The 26,757-nt window shown below is 40.1% G+C and overlaps 1 protein-coding gene across 1 annotated transcript in view; it reads right to left on the bottom strand.

The window, feature by feature from the left end:
• The window catches only part of MYH7B (myosin heavy chain 7B), a 53,051-nt gene that overhangs the window by 3,868 nt on the left and 22,426 nt on the right, over positions 1–26,757 (bottom strand). The window contains exons 16-33 of the mRNA XM_058178704.1: positions 22,685–22,761; positions 18,108–18,195; positions 17,577–17,694; positions 14,608–14,731; positions 13,997–14,133; positions 13,115–13,370; positions 12,041–12,283; positions 10,786–10,962; positions 10,428–10,573; positions 8,897–8,987; positions 6,726–7,115; positions 5,588–5,714; positions 4,571–4,689; positions 3,515–3,711; positions 2,928–3,277; positions 1,647–1,771; positions 803–918; positions 159–351 (exon numbers count right to left, since the gene is read on the bottom strand). Of these exons, the coding sequence (XP_058034687.1) occupies positions 159–351; positions 803–918; positions 1,647–1,771; positions 2,928–3,277; positions 3,515–3,711; positions 4,571–4,689; positions 5,588–5,714; positions 6,726–7,115; positions 8,897–8,987; positions 10,428–10,573; positions 10,786–10,962; positions 12,041–12,283; positions 13,115–13,370; positions 13,997–14,133; positions 14,608–14,731; positions 17,577–17,694; positions 18,108–18,195; positions 22,685–22,761 (3,074 nt within the window). The remainder of the gene's footprint in view (positions 1–158; positions 352–802; positions 919–1,646; positions 1,772–2,927; positions 3,278–3,514; positions 3,712–4,570; positions 4,690–5,587; positions 5,715–6,725; positions 7,116–8,896; positions 8,988–10,427; positions 10,574–10,785; positions 10,963–12,040; positions 12,284–13,114; positions 13,371–13,996; positions 14,134–14,607; positions 14,732–17,576; positions 17,695–18,107; positions 18,196–22,684; positions 22,762–26,757) is intronic.

Genomic DNA, 26,757 nt, shown 5'->3' with positions numbered 1-26,757 from the left:
TTCTCTGCAGCCCTTGAAGACAGAAAAATAATAATACATGATACTTCCAAATAAAACTGCCACCTTTTAATATAAGGTGATAATCATTGAGAAGATTGAGAAAGAGAGCCCAGGCTGGCTGATTGATTACATTTACTTCAGAAATGATTAAGACAGACCTTCAGTTGGGATTGGAGCTGCCGCACCAGTTTCTGAGACTCAGCAGCCTGGCGATTGGCATGACTCAGCTGGATCTCCATCTCATTTAGATCTCCCTCCATTTTCTTTCGCAACCTGACAGCCTCATTTTTGGCTTTGGCTTCAGCATCCAATGAAGCCTGCATAGAATCCATGGTTCTCTGATGATTACGCCTATAAGAAAAAAGAAGAGTGTTTTAGTACGAGGCACTTAATTCATTAGCCCCAGTGGTGGAATGGCCTAGAGGTGGAGCTCTCGCCTCACAATAAGGAGGCTATGAGTTCGGTCCTAGATAGAGGCAGATATTTCTCTCTCTGGGCACAGTGAGAATATATCTGCTGAACAAAACTCTGCATTGGCGACAGGAAGGGCATCTAGCCAGTAAATACTCAGCTCTATTCAGTTGCCCAAACTCCACCCTGCAAGGGATTATGGAATCATTATAAGAAGATGATGACTTAATTCACTAGCCCAGTAATACTGAACCACCAATGTGGCCTTGCTTTTTCAACAGTTCCTCTGAAAATAGATTTCTTCACTTGTCATGAAAATCTCAGAAGATAATACCTCTACAATTCATCCCATAAAGTATGTAACAGATTCTCCAATATGTCATATTTCTACCTTAAATTTTCAAACTCTTCATCTTTTTCTGCCAGTTTCCTATCAACATCAGCTTTGATCTGGGCCAGCTCCAACTGGATGCGCAGGGTCTTGCTCTCCTCATGTTCCAGGGCTCCCTTAAATTACAAAAAATATAAATAGTGATAAATCTCAACAGATGTTCACTTCCCTTCAATGTGCTATATCCTGATTATGGATTAGTATCAACATTTCTGATCGTTATCTTCCTTTTTAATTTTTTTCTATTTTTTTATGAGATCAATTCTCATAATGACTTCCATTTTATTTATTTATTTATTTATTTATTTATTTATTTATTATTTATTTATTTATTTATTTATTTATTTAATACTGGATCAAAGACACATGGAGCAAGTAACAAAAGGCAACAGCCAGACTATTATTCTTAAACAACTGGATAATTGCTCTACTTAAAACATAATTGTTTTTTTAATCATGATTTGCGTTTATGTAAAAGCAAGCCACTTACTCATTATCTTTATACCAAGCCAATGTACTCTTTCACAGTTCTGTCAATTCCTATTTCATTTTTTCCTCATATTACACTATTCCCTTCACACCCAATTCTTTGCCACCTCCATTGTAGTTGGGAAGTGATTTGGATGCTACTCATATTGCTTGGTACATAGATCACATTTAAATATTTGTTGAGTATGGCACAACAAGCTGGTTCACACACTATGTTAAATCATAATCCACGGTCTACAGATCACTGCGTTGAATACATTCAACATGTTAAATCCAAACCAAGTAAAGCATAATATCTGCTGATATATCAAGTTTAAATAATAACAAGGCTTACCACAATCATTCAAGAGCTTACCTCAGCTTCCTCTAAGGCTGCTTGGATGTCATTCTTTTCAGTCTCCAAGCCTTTCTTCAGTTTCTCAAGTTCATGGATGGTTTTTCCACTCATGCTAATTTGATCAGTTAGGTCCATTATCTCCTCTGAAGAGACCAGGACAAATATTATACACTTATTTGTAGTCTGGAAACCTGGGTAACCCCCACCTATTGTTTGCATTCTCTACTATATTCAAAATCAAATTTAACTTTTAGCTTATAAGGTTAAATTCGGTTATGCCATCAGAGCAATCTTACGTCATTAGGGGTAATAGAAGGTTTGGATCACATTATGCTCCATTCACTGGTTTATAGAATGCTACCGTTTATTCCTACCTGTATTTGTACATTTTGTATTAATAGAGTCACTTAAACAATCACCAAACTAGTATATCTAAGTGTTCTTCTTTCCTTAATAATTATTAATGTCTAGGAAAAAGCAGTCAAAAATCAATCAAAGAAGGGAAATAGAGTAAAATACTTATTCTAAAACTCTGGAGTATTTGGTTTATTAGCTGGATTGGTCTTATATAGTTGGTTGAATGTAAGATTTTCATGCACACACAACTAGCTCCAAGGAGCGCAAAGGATTTCTCCTGTTATTTAAAGTCCTATGAATTATACCCATCTAGAGATGGCAACTGTTCCAAGGTGACATGGTTATCTGGGAACAGAACATCAGGCTAGCATTATCCAACATGTTAGGGAGCTACAATATTGATATCAGACTTACACATTTTTAAAAATACTGGCCCATCGATTTTCTACTTATTTTTTGATTAACTGATTGGGATAAATAGATTATTTATCTATGTATTTATTTATTTAACGGGCAACCCATCTGTAACCTCTCCCAATTCCATCTTTGTACCTTCCCCCTGAAATTGTACCACAGAAATATGACTATAAACTTTTGAATCGCAAAAGGACAATTTTCCACTATTTTTCAAAAAACAAATCACCTCAAAAAGAACCATCTTTGTTTTAAATTTTTCTCTGCCTTCTTGTAGAGAAGCCAATTCATACAGTCAAGTAATAAATGACCTAGAATTGAATGTATAACAATCAAAATTCTGAGCCACGCTGAATTAGGTACGGATAAACATATTGGCTTACTTTACAAAAAGTATGTTAGAAAGCTGATTTATTTCTTCTACTGTTTCTATCTTCAGGCCTTGTTCTACATTTCTGCTTCTGCCTTAAGGATAATTTTTTTAAAAATATATTGTGCCATTGAGAAGTGAAACAGCCTTGTTGATACCTTGCAGATTCTTGTTCTCACGCTTGAGAGTCTCTAGATTCTCCAGGGACTCTTCATAGGCATTCTTGAGCTTGAAAAGTTCTGTGCTCAGGCTACGAGACTCTTTCTGAGAAGATTCCAGCTCTGCTTGAGTTTCTTCATATTTCTGTTTCCACTCAGCAATGACCCTGTCAAAACCGCGTTGTTTCTTGTCCAAAGCAGCAGCAGCTGAGTTAGCTCTCTCCAGGTCAATGGACAGATCCTCTATTTCAGTCTGAAGGCGATGCTTGGTTTTTTCCAGAGATGAACATTTGGCATGGGCTGCTTCCACAGCCTCCTCTGCCTCTTGTAGACGGATGGCCAGCTTCTTCCTGAAATTTGCCAATCATCCTGATTAGATAGGGAAGGTACTGGTGCACACACTGGAGACAAAACTTCAGAAACCCTACTACTTCCATTGCATGGTGTCCTGCAACAAGTCCTAATATGGAATTTTCCCCTGCTTTCACTGCAAAAATGTTAATAGGCATCGCCAAAGTGCTTCCCTCTATCATAGAATTTTGATTCTCAGAATATATTTAGTGTGAATGACTATTACAGGAACTCACTTGGCTTCCTCTAATTCCTCTGTTCTTTGGATGGCATCTGTTTCATATTTGGTCCTCCATTGGGCCACTTCAGCATTGGCCTTGGACAAAGAGCGCTGGAGCTCCCCTTTGGCTTCCACCTCCTCTTCATACTGCTCCCGCAGAAGGTCACAGTCATGGCGGGATGCTTGCAAAGCATGAGCCAAAGCATTCTTGGACTGAAAAGTTGAAAATTGTTGGGATTAAAATAAAATCAATTCTTTATCAAGCTTCCAACTCTCTCCATGCCAAATAAAAATGGGGTTTGATATGTTCCCATAGATGCATTTTGACCAGCATTGAGGCCTGGCTTGCTGCTGTTTATTTATTGGATGTATGTGCTGCCCACTCCCATAATGACTCTATGAAGGTAATTAGTTATTAGGATAGCCATGGTTCATGAGAAGAATATGAATGTGTACAGTACACAGATCTGGTTTCTGCTGAACATAGAAATCAAAGACTATGTACATACCTAGCTGGTCACATATTCGTTTCACATTTATATAATCACCCATCTCCCAAAATATGACTTTGGGAAGCATACAATTAAAAAAACACTATAATTTTTAACTTGATTTTTTTTTTGTTTCACATTTTCAGATCAATGAGAATTTGGCTATTCTGATCTTGGCTTTGAGATGAGAAGGCATCTGTCCAATGTTTATAGAGTCATTTTGTCTCATCCAGAATTGCTGATTCTTGCTTACTCACTGACATCATTTGAATGATATCAGCAAAGGAGAAAATAAGTGCATATGTGGTAAGCAATCAGAATCTATCGTGTCTTAATGTGGCTATGCAAAACAATTTCTAAAATGACAAGGCAAGATTGCAAATCTTTCTCAAGTTGTACAATCTGTTCAGAAATCCCCACTCTTAAATTTCAAAGTAGTATACAGCTTTAGTAACCCTTCATTTCATTGTTTAATTCATATACTCTGAGATTTGGCCTGGTTTTTAACAACACCAGTCTGAATCCAGGAAAATCAGCTGCTCATTACCACAGATCTAATCTCTATATGTTTAAATAATCACCTTGGTCTCTTCTTCTAGCTGCCTTTTGAGTTCCTCAATCGTTTGGGTAAAGGAAGTTTTGCCCCGACTCAGCTGGTTTATAAGAGACTCTTTCTCTTCAAGGAGCCGACTAAGTTCGCCTGATTTTGTAAAAAAAAAAATATATATCATGGTTAAATTTTTCATCCTAGTACTCATAGCTTTCAATTGCTTTGGTATCAAAGACAGACACAGTAAATTTCAGGATTGGTCCTTAATTCCAATGGATATCCTGTGAGTTAAATGGAAAAACCGAAAGCTGTATCTTTTCAAGAAAGTGAAACTAGTTGCTATGGAACTAGTTCTTATTCTGTTCTTATATTATACATAGTTCTTGGTTACTCTGCCATGTTTGCTGTTATCATCCTGGGATTTATGAGTATGCTGTCAGATCAGTTAGTAATTCATCTCTTCTTAATTAATCATTAAGAAATGTTAATGAAACAATTACAGCAAATGTGGATACTTTATATGCCCTCCCAGAGGTTAATGAAATACAGTAGTTTTCATTATTAATCATGCTCGCCACGATGGTTGGCAATTGTATTTTATACAATTTTCTCCCCTAAAAAGCTCCATCAGTGAGCCACTCTATGGCTGAGAAACGACATATTATGTTCAAATCCAATACATAAAGGTTTCTCCACAACTTCTGCTAATCATAGATTCAAGAGAGAACAACATTCATATACCTCTGATAATTTCAAAAGATAGCATTTCCATGACAGTAGCCTCTTCTACCCACTTCTGGAATTGCTCAAATTCCCTGTTGTGTTTGCCTGTTTGGGGGTTTTTTTGTACCAAATCACATTTCTTCAATGTTCTGCAGCAGCTTAAGTTCTTCATATGCCATAAGATATCAATGATCAATGCTATATTACTAGATTGATTTCATCTTGAAGAGACCCATTTCTGGTGCTGTTCAAGTGTAAAAACAGCTCTGATAGATTTGACAGCTTAGTCGTTTTCCAGGGTCTATAAAGTATTTCTATAACATACCACTTTCAGTCTGCAATCTCCCACGCTGGGTGCTCACTTCAGCCAGCTGACGCTGGAGCTCATCCACTTTTGATTTGGCTTCACTTAGCTGATCCTCATATGTCCGGCAGAGTTTCTCAGCATTTGCCTGTAACAGGAAGAAAAGGTTTGGATACATCCTGGAATTGTCTAAGAATTAAATAATCAAGGAACAGGTCCAGTCTAGATTAAGAATTCTACTCCATGGTTCAGGCTTTGGTGTGATATTCATATGGTAGGTTTGTTAGCTTCCCAATTGAATGCAAAACTGGGATCTATGAGGCATCCTAAGAAGAGTTAGCTACTGTACAGTCATTCAGAGTCCTGATCAGTAAAAGAAACTACTGGAATGCAGTGAAGCTAAGGCATACAGAAAGTTGGAAGAACAGTTATTGAAATATAGTACCTGATTTCTGCATTGAATAAATTTTATATGTACTTCCAGACTGAGGGAAGACTATCATCTTTTTTTATCATAACAATTCTTCATTAGGAAAAATTAAGTTTTGTAATTTCTATAATTAATGTCAATTGATGTTTTTTAAAAAAACAAAAACAGATTTATTTCTAGCTAAAATCTAGCTAAAATTTATTTCTGGCTAAAATTATGTTGAGCCAAAATCTGTTTTCAGTCTATATTCTGAGATTATTTAACTATTATGACACTTTTATACCAGGACTGCTGGGGTTTTTTTACAGCCATTAAATCTATAAACTTGATGAGGGGAGAAGACAAATTTTCTCAATACTTTGTCTTTTGCACCGAAGATATGCATTTCAAAAGTAGCTATGTATTCTTAGAATTATATATGTCTTCACATATAGCCAGTTTCAAAGGGACTGTGTCAACAGTCATGGTTGGCTGGGGAATTTGGAGAGTTGAAATCCACACATTTTAAAGTTGCCAAGTTTGAGAAATATGGGTCTAAGCAAAAAAGCAAGAACTAGCATAGTGCAAAGGGTTGACACAAAGGCCAAAGTAGCAACTGTGGGAGGAATAAATCCTTCACCATACCGATACCTCGCTCTTTAAGAGACATTTACCACACAATAACTCTCCCCTGCCATCCATTAATACACAATAAGTTTTAATAGAATTCCACATGACTCAGCCATTCACCTTGTTCTTTGTGAGGTAGTCAATGTTGGAAGCTAGATCATCCACTTCCATCTTCAATTCACTCTTCTCCTTTTCTAGCTTTTGCTTGACACGCTGCAAGTTGTCAATCTGCTCTCCCAGTTCAGCCACTGAGTCAGCATGCTTCTTGCGCAGGGTGGCAGCAGTTGACTCATGCTGCAAGGTGGCTTCTTCCAGGTCCCTGCGTAACTTCAAGAACTCTGCTTCACGTTTCTTGTTCAGCTCTATTTGGCAGGCTGTGGCACCACCTGCCTCTTCAAGCCGCTCACTCAGCTCTTCCAGCTCATGAGCTACTTCAGCTCTTTGCTTCTCCACTTTGGCTCTGGCAGCTCGTTCTGCCTCAAGCTCCTCTTCCAGCTCCTCAATTCGAGCCTGTAAGAAGATAAAAAATGACACGAACTACCAGAAAATCTGTCCTGTTTCTGCCAGCATTGCTTATACCTTTTCTACCTGGATTTTCACAAACATATGGATCACATTAACCAGAGGTGAAATCCAGCAGGTTCTGGAGAACCAACAGCAGAAATTTTGAGTAATTTGGTGAACTGGCAAATACCACCTCTGCCTGGCCCCAGAGTGTGGTGGGAATGGAGATTTTGCAATATCCTTCCCCTGGAGTGGGGTAGGAATGGAGATTTCGCAGTATCTTTTCCCTGCCATGCCCACCAAGCCACACTACGCCCACCAAGCCAAGCCCACAGAACCGGGAGTAAAAAAAATTGGATTTCACCACTGACAACCCTCAATGACCAGAATATTTAGAATATACTGCAGTGGGCTACTTAAAAATCCTCATTAGCTACATGGAATGTTTACCAATTTTGACTTTTGCCATAAATATGCTGGAGAGGTGGGGGAATACTTCAACTTTTCTTTCAATTGTATTATTTTGTTCCAATGAATGAATTTTGTTCCAATGAAAGCCATGTTACCCTGTTACTGTTGCTACTGCAATAGCATTTTCATTGCTCCCTTTCCAGTTAATGTCTCTTTATATTCATGACAATATTCCTCGGAAGGAAGCCCTCCAGGTGTTGCTGAACTGCAACTTTCTGAATCTCTCACCATTTGTTATGATGGCTGTGGCTCCCGCAAACTGAAACTAAATGAGATAAGGTAAAGGTTCCCCTCGCACATATAAAGGTTCCCCTCGCACTGCCCCCTAAAGTCATTTCAAAGCTGAAGAGCCAGCACTGTCCAAAGACAACTCCATGGTTATGTGGTCGGCATGACTAAACGCTTTTACCTTCCCACCAAAGGTGGTCCCTATTTTTCTAGTCGAATTTTTTCCGTGCTTTCGAACTGCGAGGTTGGCAGAAGCTGGGACAAGTAACGGGAGCTCACCCCGTTATGCGGCACTAGGGATTCGAACTGCTGAACTGCCGACCTTTCAATCGACAAGCTCAGTATCTTAGCCACTGAGCCACTGCATCCCTTCAAGATAGGAAGAGTCATTTGTTCAATGAATTTTTGATGTCATTCGCAAAATGAAGAATTGCTGAAGGTAACTAAGTCAAGATATAGAGTCTGATGACCAACTGTATGTCCCAAATCTAGAGCAAAATTATATTTTGTTTCCGTTCTTCATGACCCCAGATTCTGAAGTTCATCAGTGCTAGTAGGTACTGATAGAAAAGAATATTTGTGCTTCAAGGTTGAAAAAGAGTCAGAGACTCCTTGGTGCTCTCTGAGCTTGTTGTTTTCTTGCAGATGCTTATTACAAAACTAGGTAAAATCATCAGTGCACAACAGGGGTGGGTTCCACTTACCTTTACTACTGGTTTGCAATGGGAGCACGTGCGTATGCTTGTGCGCATGCGCAGATCGTCCACAATGATGTCCGGGCAGGTAGGTGGAGCCTCACGCCACCATTACTACCGGTTTGCAAGAACCAGACCGAACCAGGAGAAACCCATCATTGGTGCACAAGCACCAAGGACTCTTCAGTCCTAGCAAGTCTTTTACAGGGAAAAGTGGCTTCAGTGTTTTGCAGCTCCTCTTATAATAATTGATCAGATTATTGGTATATAATCAGACAAATGGCTTTAACATAAAAGCATAGCTGGCTGGAGAATTCTGGGAGCTGAAGTCCACAAGTCTTAAAGCTGCCAAGTTTGAAGACCCCTGGTTTAAACCTATATTTATATATTTACCTGGAGTTCCTTAATTTTTTTCTGCAGCTGAATTCCAAGAATCTGCTCGTCTTCAATTCTTGAATTTAACTGGTTCATTTCAAAGTCTTTCCTATGAAAAAAAAAAAGGAATGTAACTTGTGCATTTTATACTCGTGATGCTTGATTCTTTAACTAATGTGATCATTTGTGATGTTCTTATTGCTCTCTTGCAAACAACCAAGCTCGGAAAGCAACAAGGACTCCACAGTTCGACCCTGAGCTACAGATAGTCATAAATAAATAAATAAATAAATAAATAAATAAATAAATAAATAAATAAATAAATAAATAAATAAATAAATAAATAAATAAATAATCATTCACTTTAAAGACTGGGGCAAAGAGGAAGATCGTTTGCCTCTTGCTTCTGATTTTCTCGAAGGCAAAATAAACATGCTAAATAGCTGCACTACAAAACCCTCCCCCTTATCTTTTCTCTATTCTTCTAACCTGTCTGTATGAAACTTTTAATTGAAAATGGGAAAATTGCTATAAGCAAGAGAGGCAAGTCTTAATTAACAACAAATACTTAAGTCTCTCTGAAATCAGTAGTGCATAACATTATCTTTTGGCTATTGTCCCAAAATTGAATATTTCTCCTGCAAGCAAAATTTTCACAGTGTCTTTTGCTAATAACTGAATTATTACTTATAGCAAACTGAACACATTTCCTGAAATGTCTTAGGGTGGAGATGTACTCCAGTTCCTGTTAATGATCTTCCTACAAAGTAGTGATGAAACAGGAATCCTTGCAGACGCTTGTTTTTCAAATCATGTGAATCGTTATGAACTCTAAAACATACACTCTATTGCAGGGCTCTCCAACCTTGGCAACTTTAAGACTTGTGGACTTCAATTCCCAGAGTTCCTCAGCCAGCTTTGCTCAGCCAACTTTGCTCTGGGAGTCGAAGTCCACAAGTCTTAAAGTTGCCAATATTGGAGAGCCATGCTCTATTGCATCTCTTCTTTTCATGTGCATTTGAACAATGCCTCATATACAAGAGCTATCATCTCAAGATGGCTTTAGGCAATGCAGTAGAAGAACAATTCTTTCTAGTCTGTTAGTATTGCTTCCAAGTTCTAAGGTGGAATAAGAGTGATTAAAATATTAACATTAGATAATAGTACTTGATTCACAATATCTTTTGCCATTAGATTAATGTAAAGAAAGGATGAAAGTAAACGGTAAAGTAAAAGTAAAAAGAATATTATATAGAGAACATTATTTAGAGAGCCAGTTTGGTTTAGTGATTAAGGCACCAGGCTAGAAAGCGGGAAGCTGTGAGTTCAAGTCTTGGCTTAGGCATGAAAGCCAGCTGTTGACTTTGGGCCAGTCACTCTCTTTCAAACCAACCCCCCTCACAGGATTGTTGTGGGAGAAATAGAAGGTGGAAGGTGTATTGAATAGGTTTGCCATTATGGAATACAAATAAATAAATCAAAATAAAACAGCAGAGTATCTGATTTGATTGCCTAAATGTCTATTTACCATTTTGAGAAACATGCTTACTTTTTGAGTTTCTCCTCAAGTTGCTGCTTATCATTCTCCAGATCCATCACAGATTCTTGTGTTAGTTTTAAATCACCTTCTAGCTTGCGCTTGGCTCTTTCCAGGTCCATCCGTATCTTCTTTTCTTGCTCCAAAGCACTCTCCAGCTAGAAAGCACAAAAAACCATAAAATAGTAGACAAAATGCACGTCATTGAAAAATGAACATAGATATCAAAATGCTCCTAGGTTCCTTAAAAAAAAGATATGGGGTTGCATTTAGTTATAATACTACAGGTTGTCCACCCATGACATGCTACATAATAAGATTAGACATGAGTTCTTCCATTGTGACTGTCCATTGTCATTTGTTAACTCACATCATCCACTTGCTGTTCCAGCTTGACTTTAGCTTTGGTTAGAGTATTGACTTTGTCCTCCTCAGCTTGCAGGTCATCCAAAGCTTGTTGGTGGGCCTCCTGTAGTGCCTTTTTCTCCTTGGTTAACTTAGCAATGACCTCATCCAAAGCAGCCATTTCTTCAATCAGGTTTTTCACCTAGAATATGATCAGATAGCTTAGAGGGATATAATCATAACATGGCAGAATGAAAATCTAAACGAAAGTGTAAAGCTAACCATATTAGTTCCAGATTTTGTTCGATAGTGGTTTTTATGAATCAACAGAGAATGTGACAGTAACAGTAACAGAGTTGGAAGGGACCTTGGAGGTCATCTAGTCCAACCTCCTGCTCACACAGGAGACCTATACTAGGCATTCGAACTGCAGACCTTTCTGATTGACAAGCTCAGTGTCTTAGCCACTGAGCCACAAACTTATTAGAATTTTATTAGAATTTTTATTGGCCAAGTGTGATTGAACACACAAGGAATTTGTCTTGGTGCATATGCTCTCAGTGTACATAAAAGAAAAGATATGTTCATCAAGGTACAACATTTACAACACAATTGATGATCAATATATCAATATAAATCATAAGGATTGCCAGCAACAAGTTATAGTCATACAGTCATAAGTGGAAAGAGATTGGTGATGGGAACTATGAAACGATTAATAGTAGTGCAGATTCAGTAAATAGTCTGACAGTGTTGAGGGAATTATTTGTTTAGCAGAGTGATGGCCTTGGAAAAACTGTTCTTGTGTCTAGTTGTTCTGGTGTGCAGTGCTCTATAGCGTCGTTTTGAGGGTAGGAGTTGAAACAGTTTATGTCCAGGATGCGAGGGATCTGCAAATATTTTCACGGCCCTCTTCTTGATTCGTGCAGTATACAGGTCCTCAATGGAAGGCAGGTTGGTAGCAATTATTTTTTCTGCTTCTGGCTATGTGTGCAATTATGTCTCAACCTACCCCATAATCTACACCAAAAATGCATTATTTCTGCTATTTGAGGTTGAAGAAAACAGAACTTTCTCTTGCTGGTAATATGCTTCTGAATCCTATGAAGAATTGAAATAGCTTAGTGCTCTTCAGGGATTTACCTGAGCTGTAAATTAATCTCTGTAGTTAGATGCAGTAAAGAGTTTCAACTGCTACAGCTAAATATACATTTTTATGCAGTATGCGAGCAGTCAAGACTGTTTATGCCTTTGTTGTTATTTTTTCCAGTTTTGCTCACCTTGTTTTCTGTGGCATGCTTCTCCTTCTCCACTTTGGCCAGGGTGATCTCCAAGTCATCAATGTCTTTCTTCAGCTCAGCACATTCATCCTCCAGTTTTCGTTTTTTAGCAGTCAGCTCAGCATTCATTTCCTCTTCATCCTCCAGACGCTCCACCAGTTCTTTCGCTTTGGCTTCTAGCTGAATTTTGGTCTTAATCAAGAGTTCACACCTGTCCTCTGCATCAGCCAAATTATCTTGCTCCTGTGAAGAACACCCAAAGCAGCACTTTACCACTCTAATAGTTGTTAGAAAAATCTCAAAACTGTATATAGATGTATGAAAATGAATGTTAAAAGCCATGGTTATTTTATAGGTTGTTGTCATTTATGGACATTTAGAACATTTATGGACACTCACTTCATTTGAGTGCCTTCATCTTTCCCATGGAATAAAAATCTGGCCCATTCATTTGTGAAAGTTTCATCATAGGTACAGAGTTAGAAATGTTTGTAGACACATACTCCTACTTCTGCCACTGAATATGAAGTGGTCTTATAGCTTTAGAACAGAGGTGTCAAACTGGTGGTCCATGGGGTGGATGCATCACATGATGCAGGCCATGCCCACCTCACCTCCACAAAGGGAAAAAACATCACCATACATCATGTGATGGCAACATCGCACCGTGTGCTTTAGAATATGCTTTAGAACATGAGTCACCAACCTTTCGGACCTCAGGGACCACTAAACTCATAATTTTAAATCCCACGGACCACTAATACGATTTTTTTAAAAAGATAAATAGTATTTAGTGCAATATAAAAATGCAAATAATTTTTCTGCGGACCACCAAAATTTTCTCGTGGACCACCAGTGGTCCACGGACCACTGGTTGGTGTCCACTGCTTTAGAACATCTATTAAGTATGCTTTAGAACATCTATTAAGTGCTTTAAGTTTAGAACATATATTAAGTATGTAAAGGAAAATCTGTCTATAAATGTTCACAGTCAGGTTCAATCTGAGCTTCCACATAGAATATGCATTTAATGCCTAAGCTCATTTGGAATGCTTAACTACATAAATTACTCACTGCTTGAAGCTGCAGAGACAAGTCATTCTTTTCCTGGATTATGCTGACTTGCTTCTCTTCCAGTTCCTTCCGTTTAGCTTCTGACTTCTCCAGAGCTTCCTTCAGTTTCTGTAATTCCTCTTTGAGGATAGCAATGTCCTTCTCAGTCTGAGCTGACTTGAGGAGAGGCTTGATCTTAAAGAAGAGTTTCATCCAAGACCAGTTTTTCACAGCATTAAAAGCACGGATGTTCCACTGGATGGTGTAGAGTGCCTCTCTGTGAGGAATTAACAAAACATATTGAAAACGGAAAGCTATGGGATCAGAGCAGTGGTGAAATCCTCTGAGGTCTTCATGCATATGTGGTGCACGCCAAACACGGACTACCATGCAGCGCTGAAAAAGGAGGCTTAAGAAGGTAAGTAGAGCAGCGGGGGGGTGGAACAGCTGTGCCGCATGATTTAGATTCGCTAGAAAGTAGGATTTCCTGCTTTCTAGCAAATATAAATCACGTGACATAGTTGATCGTTGGAAATACTAACTAGTAGCATTTTTTTTGCTACCGGTTTGCCTGAACCGGTGCAAACCGGTAGCATTTCAGCCCTGGATCAGAGGAAGTTCATCTATGCCTCTGTCTAAACTTATGAAGAAACTGAAGATTCTGAGAGGAAATAGAGAAAGAAATTGAAAATACTGTGCTGTAAATGACATGCCGATTAAAGAAAAAGATCTTTAATGTTGCTTCTCCTTCTGAAAAGCAAAATATTGTTATTGAAATTTACAGGTACAGTAAAGAGAAAGGTTCCTCCCTCACAGAGATGTCTCACCAATCAATAAAATTCATAATATCCCAATGGATAACATGAAGCAAACGTATCTGCAGAGGTAATTTTGTTGTTATACCTTCTGGTGATGATTAACTTGTATTCAATTCTCATGAGGCGCCCACGCATCCTCGCCTGCAGGAGGGTGATAATCTTAGCCAGCCGTTCATCTCGCATCTCTTCCAGTAGACCCAGCAAACCAGCTTTGAAAAATACCTGAAAGATTTATAATATACTAAAGATGGAATTGATTTCATGTTGATTTTGAATAATATATTTAAACAATTCTGAAGAATAATTCCCTTGTGCTAACTGCAATTAATTTTTGAGTAATTAATGAATCATAACTAGAAAATATACTAGGCTTAATTCACCATAAGCTACTTTGAGATTCTAAAATAGTCCTATTTAGAAACAAAATATTTCTGAATTTTATATTATATTTTATTTCCTTATGAGGTGTTTTAATTTATTTTTTGCTTATATATTTTCATTTCAGCTTTCTTCTTTATGGTACTGATACTGAATATAAGATGCATGAAGCTAATACTCAAGAAAGAAAACTGTATTATATAAAAGGAAAAATAAATGAATCTTAGTTGAGACACAGATATTGTGTTCATCCTCAGCATTTTTTCTCATGGTAAAATCAACTCACTCATTCATAAATGCTACTTGCACAGCAAATACCTTGGTATGTCCAAACTTATATTGGGTGTGGTCAATGTCCAAGGAAAGCAGCAGTTTTTCTGTGGCCTTCCTGCTATCTACAAATTTGTCATCGGGTATTGCAGCTGGGTTCAAGATACGATAACTAGGAGGTAAAATTAACAGTTGAAGGAATAGGAGTTTAGAACCATGAGTATTTCTTCATGTAAGCTGCTTAGATTCTAAAACAATTTACTTGGTAAAGAAAGATCTGGAAAACCATGATTTTATTGCAGTGAAGAATTAAATAATACATTAAATGACTACATATCAACTACATACCTTAGGTCACTATGATTTTTATAGGTCAATAATTTTAAATATTTGTTTAGGTTATTGTTAATGAAGCTGAAGATGCCTGTTTAATACAATATAAACTTCTCCATATTTTTTAACATCCTTTTTAAAAAGTACCAAGAGATGTCTGCATCTCTGTACCAAAGTCAAAAAAGTCAAGATGGCAGCATGACCATACAATCAAAGCTCAACATATTTTTATATACTTTGCACATGAAACACATTTAAAAACAGGCAGAATTCTGGGAAATGCAGTTTTGTTGTTAACAGTTAGACCCTATTTATTCCGGGATTCTGTCAGTAAAACAAGAATAAAAGAGAAATAAATGTGTAGTATTTATTTATTATGTGAAGTCTTACCCAATGGGATTGGCTCGTACCACTTATGCCAGCAGATGAGGCATGCTATGGGTCCTGTCAGTCCGATTATTCCGGCTGGTGGGGTTCAGGAGGAGAGCCTTCTCTGTTGTTGCTCCTGCCCGCTGGAACATCTTGGCCCCCAATGTGAGGTTGGTCCCAACCCTCCTATCTTTCTGTAATGGCCTAAAAATATGGCTCTGCCAGTCGGCTTGGGGCCCAGTGGGAGAACAGCGCAACGGAGGTGGTTGGTTGAGTAATAAAAAATCCCACCTCCCCCCAACTCCGTCCCTGCTTTCCCTATGTGTCCTTGGTTTTAATGTCTCATTTTAACTTTTTATATTTTAACTGTATATGTAACTGCAAACCACCTAGAGTTACTCTACAGTAAGATGAGGAGCCAATAAATTTTATAAATAAATAAATAGGAGGATACTTTCAGAAATCCACGCTTTCTTCCAATGGCTAGATTACACAACTTTACCACCTACTTAATGTTCCTAGCAGGGGGAAAATGCTAGTATCTTTACATAGGAAAGAAGAGGACTGGTTACCGCTGCTTGAAGTCAGCATAGAGGATCCTATTTGGAAACCCTTTCCTACAGATGCGAATGCCCTCAAGGACGCCATTACACCGCAGTTGATGCATCACCAGGAAAGGGTCCATGGCTCCTGCACAGGAAAAAAAGAGAGAGAGAAGGTGTCTTCAGCAATAACAACCTCTTCTCCAAACTAAAGAACTTAATCCTAAATAAGGTCATAAAATGGAGGGAAAATACATGAAATACTGTCCAATTAAACAGTCATAGTTACCAAAAACAAGGAAATGGGAGATTTAAAACGTGAAAAAAGAAATAAATTCCTTTTCACCCTGACTGAAAGCACAGTTATCTAGATACCGGTATAAGTTTCAAAATGGTTAAGATGCCAGCCTCACTCAATATTTTTAAAAGACTTAATGCCACTTTTTGTCTTATGTGCAACAAAGAAGTCAGTGCTAAAAAAAATTACAGTGTCTTCTATATGGACCTTCCCCCAGGCATTTCATCACATCTATTTTATGTAATCTTTTTGACATTCTGTACCTGGAGTCTTTGTTTCATTTGGGATAATGCAGCGGACAAAATGGGGCTGGGTAGCACGCAAATTGGTCATCAGTTTGTTCAGGTTTTCCTGTAAGGCAGACATATAAATTTAAATAGCTTCATTTGCTCTCATTCCGTTTTTAAGTCAAAATTTAATAAACATTACTTCTGCCATGAACCTGCCATGAACCAGCCGTATTTTCCTCAATGCAAAGCTGGCCCAATATTATAATCTTCCCTGAGCCCTTTCTCTCTGTGTCCTCTGTTAGAAATAAGCCAGGTGTTTGGTCAGGAAAAAAGGACAAAAAAGGTTCTTCCTTCTAAACTTCACATCCAGAGAAAAGCTTTAAACACAATGGCATTAAATATAAAGTTTACTATACTCTAACTAGCTTTAAAAGATTGTCATTTAAGGAGTTTTCATGATTTCCCAAAATATATATGATAGTTCTAATCTGACATTTTGGGTAACTTTAATTACCCAAACCAAACCACAATGCTCAGACAATTTGACTATCTACTGTTTCTTCTTTTCACAGAATTCTGGGAAATGCAGTTTTGTTGTTAACAGTTAGACCCTATTTATTCCGGGATTCTGTCAGTAAAACAAGAATAAAAGAGAAATAAATGTGTAATATTTATTTATTATGTGGAGTCTTACCCAATGGGATTGGCTCGTACCACTTATGCCAGCAGATGAGGCATGCTATGGGTCCTGTCAGTCCGATTATTCTGGCTGGAGGGGTTCAGGAGGAGAGCCTTCTCTGTTGTTGCTCCTGCCCGCTGGAACATCTTGGCCCCCAATGTGAGGTTGGTCCCAACCCTCCTATCTTTCTGTAATGGCCTAAAAACGTGGCTCTGCCAGTCGGCTTGGGGCCCAGTGGGAGAACAGCGCAATGGAGGTGGTTGGTTGAGTAATAAAAAATCCCACCTCCCCCCAACTCCATCCCTGCTTTCCCTTGGTGTCCTTGGTTTTAATGTCTCATTTTAACTTTTTATATTTTAACTGTATATGTAACTGCAAACCACCTAGAGTTACTCTACAGTAAGATGAGCAGCCAATAAATTTTATAAATAAATAAATAGGAGGATACTTTCAGAAATCCACGCTTTCTTCCAATGGCTAGATTCCACAACTTTACCACCTACTTAATGTTCCTAGCAGGGGGAAAATGCTAGTATCTTTACATAGGAAAGAAGAGGACTGGTTACCGCTGCTTGAAGTCAGCATAGAGGATCCTATTTGGAAACCCTTTCCTACAGATGCGAATGCCCTCAAGGACGCCATTACACCGCAGTTGATGCATCACCAGGAAAGGGTCCATGGCTCCTGCACAGGAAAAAAAGAGAGAGAGAAGGTGTCTTCAGCAATAACAACCTCTTCTCCAAACTAAAGAACTTAATCCTAAATAAGGTCCTAAAATGGAGGGAAAATACATGAAATACTGTCCAATTAAACAGTCATAGTTACCAAAAACAAGGAAATGGGAGATTTAAAACGTGAAAAAAGAAATAAATTCCTTTTCACCCTGACTGAAAGCACAGTTATCTAGATACCGGTATAAGTTTCAAAATGGTTAAGATGCCAGCCTCACTCAATATTTTTAAAAAACTTAATGCCACTTTTTGTCTTATGTGCAACAAAGAAGTCAGTGCTAAAAAAAATTACAGTGTCTTCTATATGGACCTTCCCCCGGGCATTTCATCACATCTATTTTATGTAATCTTTTTGACATTCTGTACCTGGAGTCTTTGTTTCATTTGGGATAATGCAGCGGACAAAATGGGGCTGGGTAGCACGCAAATTGGTCATCAGTTTGTTCAGGTTTTCCTGTAAGGCAGACATATAAATTTAAATAGCTTCATTTGCTCTCATTCCGTTTTTAAGTCAAAATTTAATAAACATTACTTCTGCCATGAACCTGCCATGAACCAGCCGTATTTTCCTCAATGCAAAGCTGGCCCAATATTATAATCTTCCCTGAGCCCTTTCTCTCTGTGTCCTCTGTTAGAAATAAGCCAGGTGTTTGGTCAGGAAAAAAGGACAAAAAAGGTTCTTCCTTCTAAACTTCACATCCAGAGAAAAGCTTTAAACACAATGGCAGTATAATAATTGTCATTTATTATAATATTGTCATTTGGATTTCATTGCAGTTTTCTGTGGGCATTGATGGGCACAAAGATAATTGGTAATTATGAGAAGAATTTGGATTCTTTTTTGTTTGTATTGTCCCAGAATGGACATACACACAAAAAGGCACGTAGACATAGCATGATTATTATGATCATATCTGGATTATTACGGATGCTATCTACAGATGTCTTGGAAAATAACTTACTTATCCCCCTCATTTTATATGTGACAAAGGTGGCACTGCAGATTCAACCTGATGAAAATTTTATTATGCAATGCTCCTGCCAAGTTCACAGAGCTACATAAATGTTCAGACAATTATGTCTCCAGAGCAAACTTATCTCTATTTGGCTATCTAAACTAGAAATTTCTACTTTCCTGTAATTAGTTCCAGATAACATATGGCATCTGTACTTTCTAAACATCTCTCTTTTACAAGATGAGTAACATGACATATATACAGATACAGATACACACATATACATCAGGGGTGAAATTCAAAATTTTTCCCTACAGGTTCTGTGGGTGTGGCTTAGTGGGCGCGGCAGGGAAAAGATATTGCAAAATCTCGATTTCTACCCCACTTTGGGGCCAGCCAGAGGTGATATTTGCCAGTTCTCCAAACTACTCAAAATTTCCGCTACTAGTTCTCCAGAACCCGTTAGAACCTGCTGGATTTCACCCCTGATATACATACATGTATAATACATATTATCCTACGCATTTTGTAAAAGAGAGATGTTTAGAAAGTACACACACACACATATACATACATCATATATATATATATACCCTGTTTCCCGGAAAATAAGACATCCCCTGATAATAAACCCAATCAGGCTTTTGAGCGCATGCACTAAAATAAGCCTCCTCCCCGAAAATAAGCCTTCCCCGAAAATATTTAAATGCAGAGCTGGAAATCAGGTAAGATGGCAAGAGGGGCCCCATCTTGCTCCACACACCCCGAAATAATAAGACCTCCCCAAAAAATAAGGCCAAGCCCTTATTTCGGGGTTCAAAAAAATATAAGACAGGGTATTATTTTCGGGGAAACAATATATATACATATACATATACATTTGTTTTCTGAGGTTTTTGCGGGTGTTTGTATGTAGGTCTTTGGTTTTTCTCTCTCGATGGCTTCTCTTATTATTCTGTTGTTAAAGTGTTCAGTTTTGGCGATAGTTCTGGTATTTTTAAAGTCAATTTTATGTCCTGTGGCTTTAAGGTGTTGGACCAGGGAAGAAGTTGGTTCTCTTTTCTGACTGAGTTCTTATGTTCTTCAATGCATGCATTTATTCTTCTGTTCGTTTGTCTGATGTATGTGGTGCTGCAGGTTTGGGTTTTCTCCCACGTGGAGTTGGAGGTGTCTTGGCGACGTTTCGACAGGGTCTCGTTTGTCATCTTCAAACTGGTGTTTACAGCTTCGTGCTCCTAGAAGCACGAAGCTGTAAATACCAGCCTGAAGATGATGAAGGAGACTTCGTCGAAACGTCTCCAAGACACTTCCAATTTTACGCAGGAGAAAACCCAAATAACCAAAGACCTACATGTGTATATATATATATACACACACACTGTATATATGTACACAGAGAGAGAGAGAGACACACACATATACATACATCATACATACATAAGTTAAAGGTAAAAGTTCCCCTCGCACATATATGCTAGTCGTTGCCGACTCTAGGGGGCGGTGCTCATCTCCATTTCAAAGCCGAAGAGCCAGCGTTATCCGAAGACGTCTCCGTGGTCATGTGGCCAGCATGACTCAACGCCAAAGGCGCACGGAATGCTGTTAACTTCCCACCAAGGTGGTCCCTATTTTTACGTGCTTTCAAAACTGCTAGGTTGGCAGAAGCTGGGACAAGTAACGGGAGCTCACCCCGTTACACAGCAGCACTAGGAATTTGAACCGCTGAGCTGCTGGTCTTTCAATTGACAAGCTCAATGTCCTAGCCTCTGAGCCACCATGTCCCCTATTCATACATACATACATATATATATACATATGTATGAGAGTACACATACATACATACATACTACTATTCAGTTCCAACAAGACAATTAATAATAATTAAAATGGAAACAATATTTATTCCAAAAATATAACATAAACTTAAAATAAAATCAATCACTGGAGGATAAGTGATTAAAAAACTAGAGAAAGAAATATATCTTAATAACTTGTCTACATAAAAAAAGTGGGGGCCAAATACAGATTCCAAGAATGAGCACCCAAGAGCTGGAAGTAATGCAGGAAAAAACTCTTCCACATCATACATTTGTGAGCTTTTGACAGCAGGGGCATCTGTGCAGACTCATAATGGGATATGAGGACTTTCAGATACTTAGGTCTTAAGGTGTTTGAAACCTTAATTTCTTAAAGTAAAAAAGAACTTCTACAAATTTTTCAGGATAGCACAAGGCATCGGGTGATGCATGTACTTTGCACAGTTATATTCTGCACCAACTGGTGTTTCCAGATATTTAGTCACATATAGGTCATATTGGATTAGTTAACATAATACGATACAAAAATATGAATAACTATTGCCAAATCTGAGTGCTCAGAAAAAGTTGCTGTTAATGCATTAGTTGTAATTGTGCTAACTGTTTTCTTTTTTATTTGGTCACCACTTACAAATCCAGGGACAGTTGAAAATGACAAAGCCATCCCCATAATGTGGAGCTGAGAGTCAAATTGCTGTAGTGGTAAAGGCATAAGGCTAGAAACCAGGAGAGTGTGAGTTCTACTCCTGCCTTAGGCACAAAGCCATCTGGGTGGCCTTGGCTTAATTACTTTCTCTCAGTCCCAGGAAAGAGGCAAACCACTTTTGAAAAACCTTGTAGAAAACAAACAAACACCTGCTGGGACTTGTCCAGGCAGTTTCTGAGAACTGGACACGATTCACCCCAAACAGCTGAATCTCAGTCTCTGAGTCCAGTTTCTCACTTAAATTTATCTCATTCTTTCTTATCCAGCTCTTTATTGAATATAGACAACATTCAAGAATATCCTTGGAGTTAGATAGTAAAGAACAGTAATGTGTTATCAGCATGATTCTATTGTTTTAGTATTTATGTTTTAAACCCCATGATCAGTGGTGAAATCTGAACCGGTTTATTACCAGTTTGCTGGCTGCGCATGCACGCACCACGCACCAAATGTGAGGTGCATGCGCACAGTGCATGCCAAAAGGAGGCATGCGGTAAGTAGAACAGTGTGCGTGGGGGGGGTGATCAGCTATGGCGCGCAATTTTTTTTTTTTACTTTTAAAAGCATTTTTTTACAAGCTCTTCGGCCGAAGATATTGTAGAAAAAATGCTTTTAAAAGTAAAAAAAAAAGGCTCTGACAATCGCGTGGCTCAGCTGGGCATGCGGGGGGGGGGCAGGGATTTTTGCTACCAGTTCTCCGAACCACCCGCCACCATCACTACCGGATCAACTGATCCGGTCCGAACCAGGAGCATTTCACCCCTGCCCATGATCTCAAGAACTTTCTCTTCTAAATTCTGAAACCCTGGCTCTCAGTCAAATGGACTTCACAGAGACGAATGCAATTCATTGGCTTAATTAGAATTAGGTCTAGCTAATTCTCTCCCAAGGCAGAAAAGTTGGTGGGGGGGAGGAGTAGTTGCTCCAAGCACTGCAAAATTCACATTTGTTTCCTTCTTCCCAAAGGTTTTCCTTCTTGCAGTCAACAGTGAGGAGAGAAATAGCACAGACTTAAAGTGATGTTTATGTAATAAATTATCTAAACATCACTGCAAGTCTTAACTGTCTCTCCCTCAGCAACGGAAAAGCAGCCAGGTACCATGTAGAACAAAGACACCACTGGAGCAGAAATAAGCATTTCCCTATCATAGAGGGAATTAGTTTTCTTTCAAGTATTCTTCCAATTCAATTTGAATGTAAAATGAAGATGTTCACCAAGAATTTATAACACAGGGACAATCACTGGTGTGAATTCCCTCATATCCTTTTTGTCAAGAAAGGAGAATACTGGACCATTTGGGGAGAAGAACCAAGCTTTAAGGTGTCTGCCTGGGATTCAAATTTATAATTGGGGACTTTTAGAATGTTACCTGGAAGAACTGTCCAACATATCTATTAACTGAATCAAGTACAATTCTGTAGAGTTTAACCAATGATTTTTGTTCCAAAGAATCAAATGCTTACCTTGTGCAATGAAGACACGGTTTGGAATGAAGCTGCCTTCTTACGCTTTTCTTTGACACCTGGCTTGTGGACCTCATCTAGCAAATAAAAGTTCAGTATATTACTTTAGTGAGATTAATTTAGTTTGGGTACTCATTTAGTTTTTAACAGCTAGGAGATTAACTCTAGTGCCTGAGTTTCTAAACAATTAATATTTTACGTCTACCTAATCATTCAGCCTAGCTGGTTTCTTTATGAGAGAGTGCCAAGAATAAATATTGTTTTCAAATCTGCTAGGTACATTAGAATACAAATAAAATGAAGACCTAAAGGAATGAATCAATTTACATAATTATGTAATGAAATATTTTAAACGATCTATAGCAGGGGTGTCAAACTCAAGGCCTGTGGGCACAGACGGCCCGTGGGGATGCTTAGATCTGGAAACAGCAAAAGACCACCCCACGGTGCCTCTGCCAGTGAAAATGGAGCTCAGGAGGGCCAGTTTTCACTGGCAGAGGGCTGCAGGAGGCTGTCACAGCCAAAAATGGAGCCCAGGAGGGCCATGCGCACCCCTTCTAAGCTCCGATTTTGCCCACAAAGTGCTAACAAAACAAACATCTAGCAAAAATGACATTTGATCACACAAGTGACATCAAGCTGGTCACGCCCACCCTAACCACACACCCCCCCGAGGTGAAACACAACCCTGATGCAGCCCTCAATGAACTCGAGTTTGACACCCCTGATCTATAGGATAATCTATAACTTTAGCATGAGGATCCTTAAATATAGCCTCATGCAGGGGTCAAATCTACTTACCTTCCTTACTGGTTCGGAAGTGCATGGGCCGTGCACACGTGCTCACTTTGCTCGTGCATGTGCATCACATGCGCGCACACACCCTCTGCACATGCACAAAGCGTTTTTGCGCATGTGCAGATGGTACAAAACACATTACTTCCTGATTAAAACTAGGAAGTACCGATAGCCGGGCCAGTGGACAGAGCCTCACACCACGATTACTACCGGTTCTCCAAACCACCAGCCAAGATTGCTACTGGGTCGGACGATCCGGTCCAAACTGGGAGCATTTCACCCCTAGCCTCATGCCTATAAGCCTCTTGGCAATTCTGGTGAGTAAAGGAACACCTTTCCTCAAATCTTTGCTTCTACAACTTATTCTCAAACTCTTGATTCACTTGAATTTGCCTGCAATTTGGCGGTTCAAATCTCACCAGGCTCAAGGTTGACTCATCCTTCCATCCTTCCGAGATGGGTAAAATGAGGACCCAAATTGTTGGAGGCAATGTGCTGACTCTGGAAACCGCTTAGAGAGGGCTGTAAAGCACTGTATATAAGTCTAAAATGCTAAGTACTATTGCTATTGAACCCAAAATATAATATCCACAAATGATATGTTCTCAGAACATACTTAAGGTGTACATTGTTTAAAATGAGATATGGAATGTTTATTCCTCTTGTTATAATAAGAAAAAAGATTGACAGGCAGATGGACTACATGTTTTAAGACTAGACAAAAATTCAGCAGGCTTGATTGAACCACTACTCCTGAACCATTTAAGTTTTGTGCAAAATTCTCTTTCTGCTTATAATCCCAATGTCTAGTTACATTTATTTATTTATTTATTTTATTTATTTGATTTCTATACCGCCCTTCTCCCGAAGGACTCAGGGCGGTGTACAGGCAAGAATAAAACAGACGGTACAATATACAAATTTAAAATGCAGTTAAAAAACTTATTTTAAAATTGGCCTGATAAGTAAAAATATGCAATAAGCTAAAAAAACCCATTTAAAATTAGTTAATAAGAATTTAAAAAATTTGTTAAAATCAATTTAAGCCAGCCCCGCGCGAATAAAAAGATGTGTCTTCAGTTCGCGACGGAATGTCCGAAGGTCAGGTATTTGGCGTAAACCCGGGGGAAGTTCGTTCCAGAGTGTGGGAGCCCCCACAGAGAAGGACCTTCCCCTGGGGGCCGCCAGCCGACATTGCTTGGCGGACGGCACCCTGAGAAGTCCCTCTCTGTGAGAGCGTACGGGTCGGTGGGAGGCATGTGGTAACAGCAGGCGGTCCCGTAAGTACCCAGGCCCTAGGCCATGGAGCGCTTTAAAGGTAGTAACCAACACCTTAAAGTGCACTCGAAAGGCCACAGGTAGCCAGTGCAGTCTGCGCAGGAGCGGTGTTATATGGGAGCTACGCGGAGCTCCTTCTATCACCCGCGCAGCTGCATTCTGGACTAACTGAAGCCTCCGAGTGCACTTCAAGGGGAGCCCCATGTAGAGAGCATTACAATAATCCAAGCGAGAGGTAACGAGCGCATGAGTGACCGTGCACAAGGCATCCCGATCAAGGAAGGGGCGCAACTGCCAAACCAGGCGAACCTGGTGGAAGGCCCCCCTGGAGACGGCCGTCAAATGATCTTCAAACGACAGCCGTTCGTCCAGGAGGACACCTAAGTTGCGCACCCTATCCTTTGGGGCCAATAACTCGCCTCCATCGAATCGGGGTGCCGGCATCCACAGCTACTCCGTCTTGGAGGGATTAAGCTTGAGCCTGTTTCTCCCCATCCAGATCCGTACGGCTTCCACGCACCGGGACAGCACTTCAACAGCTTCATTGGGGTGGCCTGGGGTGGAGAAGTACAGTTGGGTGTCATCAGCATACAGCTGGTATCTCACCCCAAAGCCACTGATGATCTCCCCCAACGGCTTCATATAGATGTTGAACAGAAGGGGCGAGAGAATCGACCCCTGCGGCACCCCACAAGTGAGGTCCCTCGCGGTCGACCTCTGCCCCCCTGTCAACACCGTCTGCGACCGGTCAGAGAGATAGGAGGAGAACCACCGATACACGGTGCCTCCCACTCCCAATCCCCCCAACCGGTGCAGCAGGATACCATGGTCGATGGTATCAAAAGCCGCTGAGAGGTCTAATAGGACCAGGGCAGAGGAATAACCCCTGTCCCTGGCCCTCCAGAGATCATCCACCAATGCGACCAAAGCTGTCTCCGTGCTGTACCCGGGTCGGAAGCCGGACTGGAACGGGTCTAGATAGACGGCTTCATCCAGGTATTGGGGTAGCTGTTGCGCCACAGCACTCTCTACAACCTTCGCAACAAAGCGAAGGTTGGAGACTGGACGATAATTACCCAAAATAGCTGGGTCCAGGGAGGGCTTCTTGAGGAGGGGTCTCACCACCGCCTCTTTCAAGGCGGCAGGGAAAACCCCTTCCAACAAAGAAGCGTTGATAATCTCCTGGAGCCAGCCTCGTGTCACCTCCTGAGTGGCCAGTACCAGCCAGGAAGGACACGGGTCCAGTAAACATGTAGTGGCGTGAAGCCTCCCCAACAACCTGTCCACGTCCTCGGGAGCCACAGGGTCAAACTCATCCCAAATGGACTCAACAAGACGTGTCTCCTCTCCCTCGCTTGGATCATCCCAATTTCGGTCCAGACCATCCCGGAGCTGAGCGATTTTATCGTATAGATAACCACTAAACTCCTCAGCACGTCCCTGCACCGGGTCATCCCGCACCTCCTGATGAAGGAGGGAGCGGGTCACCCGAAACAGGGCAGCCGGGCGGTTATCTGCCGACGCAATGAGGGTGGAGGCATATGAGCGCCTCGCCTCCCTCATTGCCACTAGGTAGGTCCTAGAATAGGACCTAACTAGTGTCCGATCAGCTTCGGAACGGCTGGACCTCCAGGTGCTCTCTAGACGTCTTCTCCGGCGTTTCATCTCCCTCAGCCCTCGGAGAACCAAAGGGCCAAACGAGATCTGCGCCGGGTCAGAGGTCGCAAAGGCACGACACGGTCCAAGGCCCCAGCCGCGGCCCGCTCCCAGGCCGCAACTAGTTCCTCAGTCGTGCCGTGGGCCAGATCCTCAGGGAATGGCCCAAGCTCCGTCAGGAACCTCTCAGGGTCCATCAGGCGCCTGGGACGGAACCACCGTATAGGTTCCGTCTCCCTGCGATGGTGGATGGCGGTTCGGAAGTCTAGTCGAAGGAGAAAATGATCGGACCATGACATCGGTTCTGTTACTAAATCATCTAATTCCAGATCATTTAACCA

Source organism: Ahaetulla prasina, chromosome 3 (assembly GCF_028640845.1).
Source record: "Ahaetulla prasina isolate Xishuangbanna chromosome 3, ASM2864084v1, whole genome shotgun sequence".
In the NCBI taxonomy this organism is placed as follows: domain Eukaryota; kingdom Metazoa; phylum Chordata; class Lepidosauria; order Squamata; family Colubridae; genus Ahaetulla; species Ahaetulla prasina.
Note: the sequence above shows the minus strand (reverse complement) of the source record. Positions and strands in the feature narration are given on the sequence as shown.